Genomic DNA, 1144 nt, shown 5'->3' with positions numbered 1-1144 from the left:
TGGAACAAATCATCAGCCAAGATGTCGTCATGCAAAGGTAAATGTAGAAATCAAATTCTTCATTTGGAACCATTTTGTTTTTTTTTTTTGTTTGTTTTTTTTTTTCAACTTGATCAAAATATAGCTATGAACAAATGTTGATTTCTTCAAGTTAAACATTTTTCAAAATGCCCCAACCGATCGTGGTTGATGCCAGCCCCCTCTGGCCCCTGTGCTGGTGGCACGTAAAAAGCACCGACTAGACTCTCCGAGTGGTTGGTATTAGGAAGGGCATCCAGCTGTAGAAACACTGCCAGATGAGATTGGAGCCTGGTGCAGCCTCCTGGCTTCCCAGACCCTAGTCAAAACGTCCAACCCATGCCAGCATGGAAAGCAGATGTTAAATAATGATGATGATGATGATGGTTCAATTAGAACCTTCTAATTTATATATTCAAAGCATGGTTGTGTGCCTAAGAATTCTACTTTGCAACTACATGGTTTCAGGTTCAGCCCCACTGTTTGGCACCATGGCTCAAGGCTGGCCAAAATCTTAAGCCTTATGAGTGAGTAGATTTCGTAAACTGAAACTGAAAGAAGCCCTGTCTATCTTTGTCTCGATATTGTGTGATAATTGTAAATGAGTGCCAATGTCATACAAGCAGGGCCATTCATTTCCAATCTTCTGCGGAACATGTCTGGCCATGTGGAAACTAATTCCTTACATGAAAATAAGTGAGGGCTGGCAATAAGAAGGGCATTTGACCATAGAAAAACTGCCCCATTGATATCCATCTGACTCATGCAAACATGAAAAAGGGGATGTTAAAATAATGATAAATGAATGAAAACAGTGCTGCCTTCTATCCACTTCTGTGGGTGTATATTTTGCATAATTGATAGAACATGTCCTTGACCTCTCAAACTACGATCATGCTGACATTGTGTGCGTGGTAAATCAATTCCACCAATTAGTTGCGTTATCAAACTGCAGTTGAAGTGAGGGCTTTAAATCAATTGTAGCTGTTACATTTGTAGAAGTATTGGGATTTGCTGATCAATCCCATGGATATTCTGCAGTTTGATTAGAAGCAACCAAGTATTAAATATCTATCAATACAGCATTTTAAATGCTGTATTCATCAGTTTTACACACACACACACA

The 1144-nt window shown here is 39.4% G+C and overlaps 1 protein-coding gene across 2 annotated transcripts in view; it reads left to right on the top strand.

Moving 5' to 3' along the window:
- Nucleotides 1-6: 6 nt before the first annotated feature.
- LOC106880445 (lethal(2) giant larvae protein homolog 1) overlaps nucleotides 7-1144 on the top strand; it is a 69246-nt gene continuing 68108 nt past the window's right edge. For both annotated transcript variants that reach the window (XM_052968619.1, XM_014930366.2), the window contains exon 1: nucleotides 7-37. In XM_052968619.1, coding sequence (XP_052824579.1) covers nucleotides 30-37 — 8 coding nt within the window. In that variant the 5' untranslated portion in view covers nucleotides 7-29. The remainder of the gene's footprint in view (nucleotides 38-1144) is intronic.

This window comes from Octopus bimaculoides, chromosome 6, assembly GCF_001194135.2.
Source record: "Octopus bimaculoides isolate UCB-OBI-ISO-001 chromosome 6, ASM119413v2, whole genome shotgun sequence".
Lineage (NCBI taxonomy): Eukaryota > Metazoa > Mollusca > Cephalopoda > Octopoda > Octopodidae > Octopus > Octopus bimaculoides.
The sequence above is the reverse complement of the archived record's forward strand: the minus strand, read 5'-3'. Positions and strand labels throughout refer to the sequence as shown.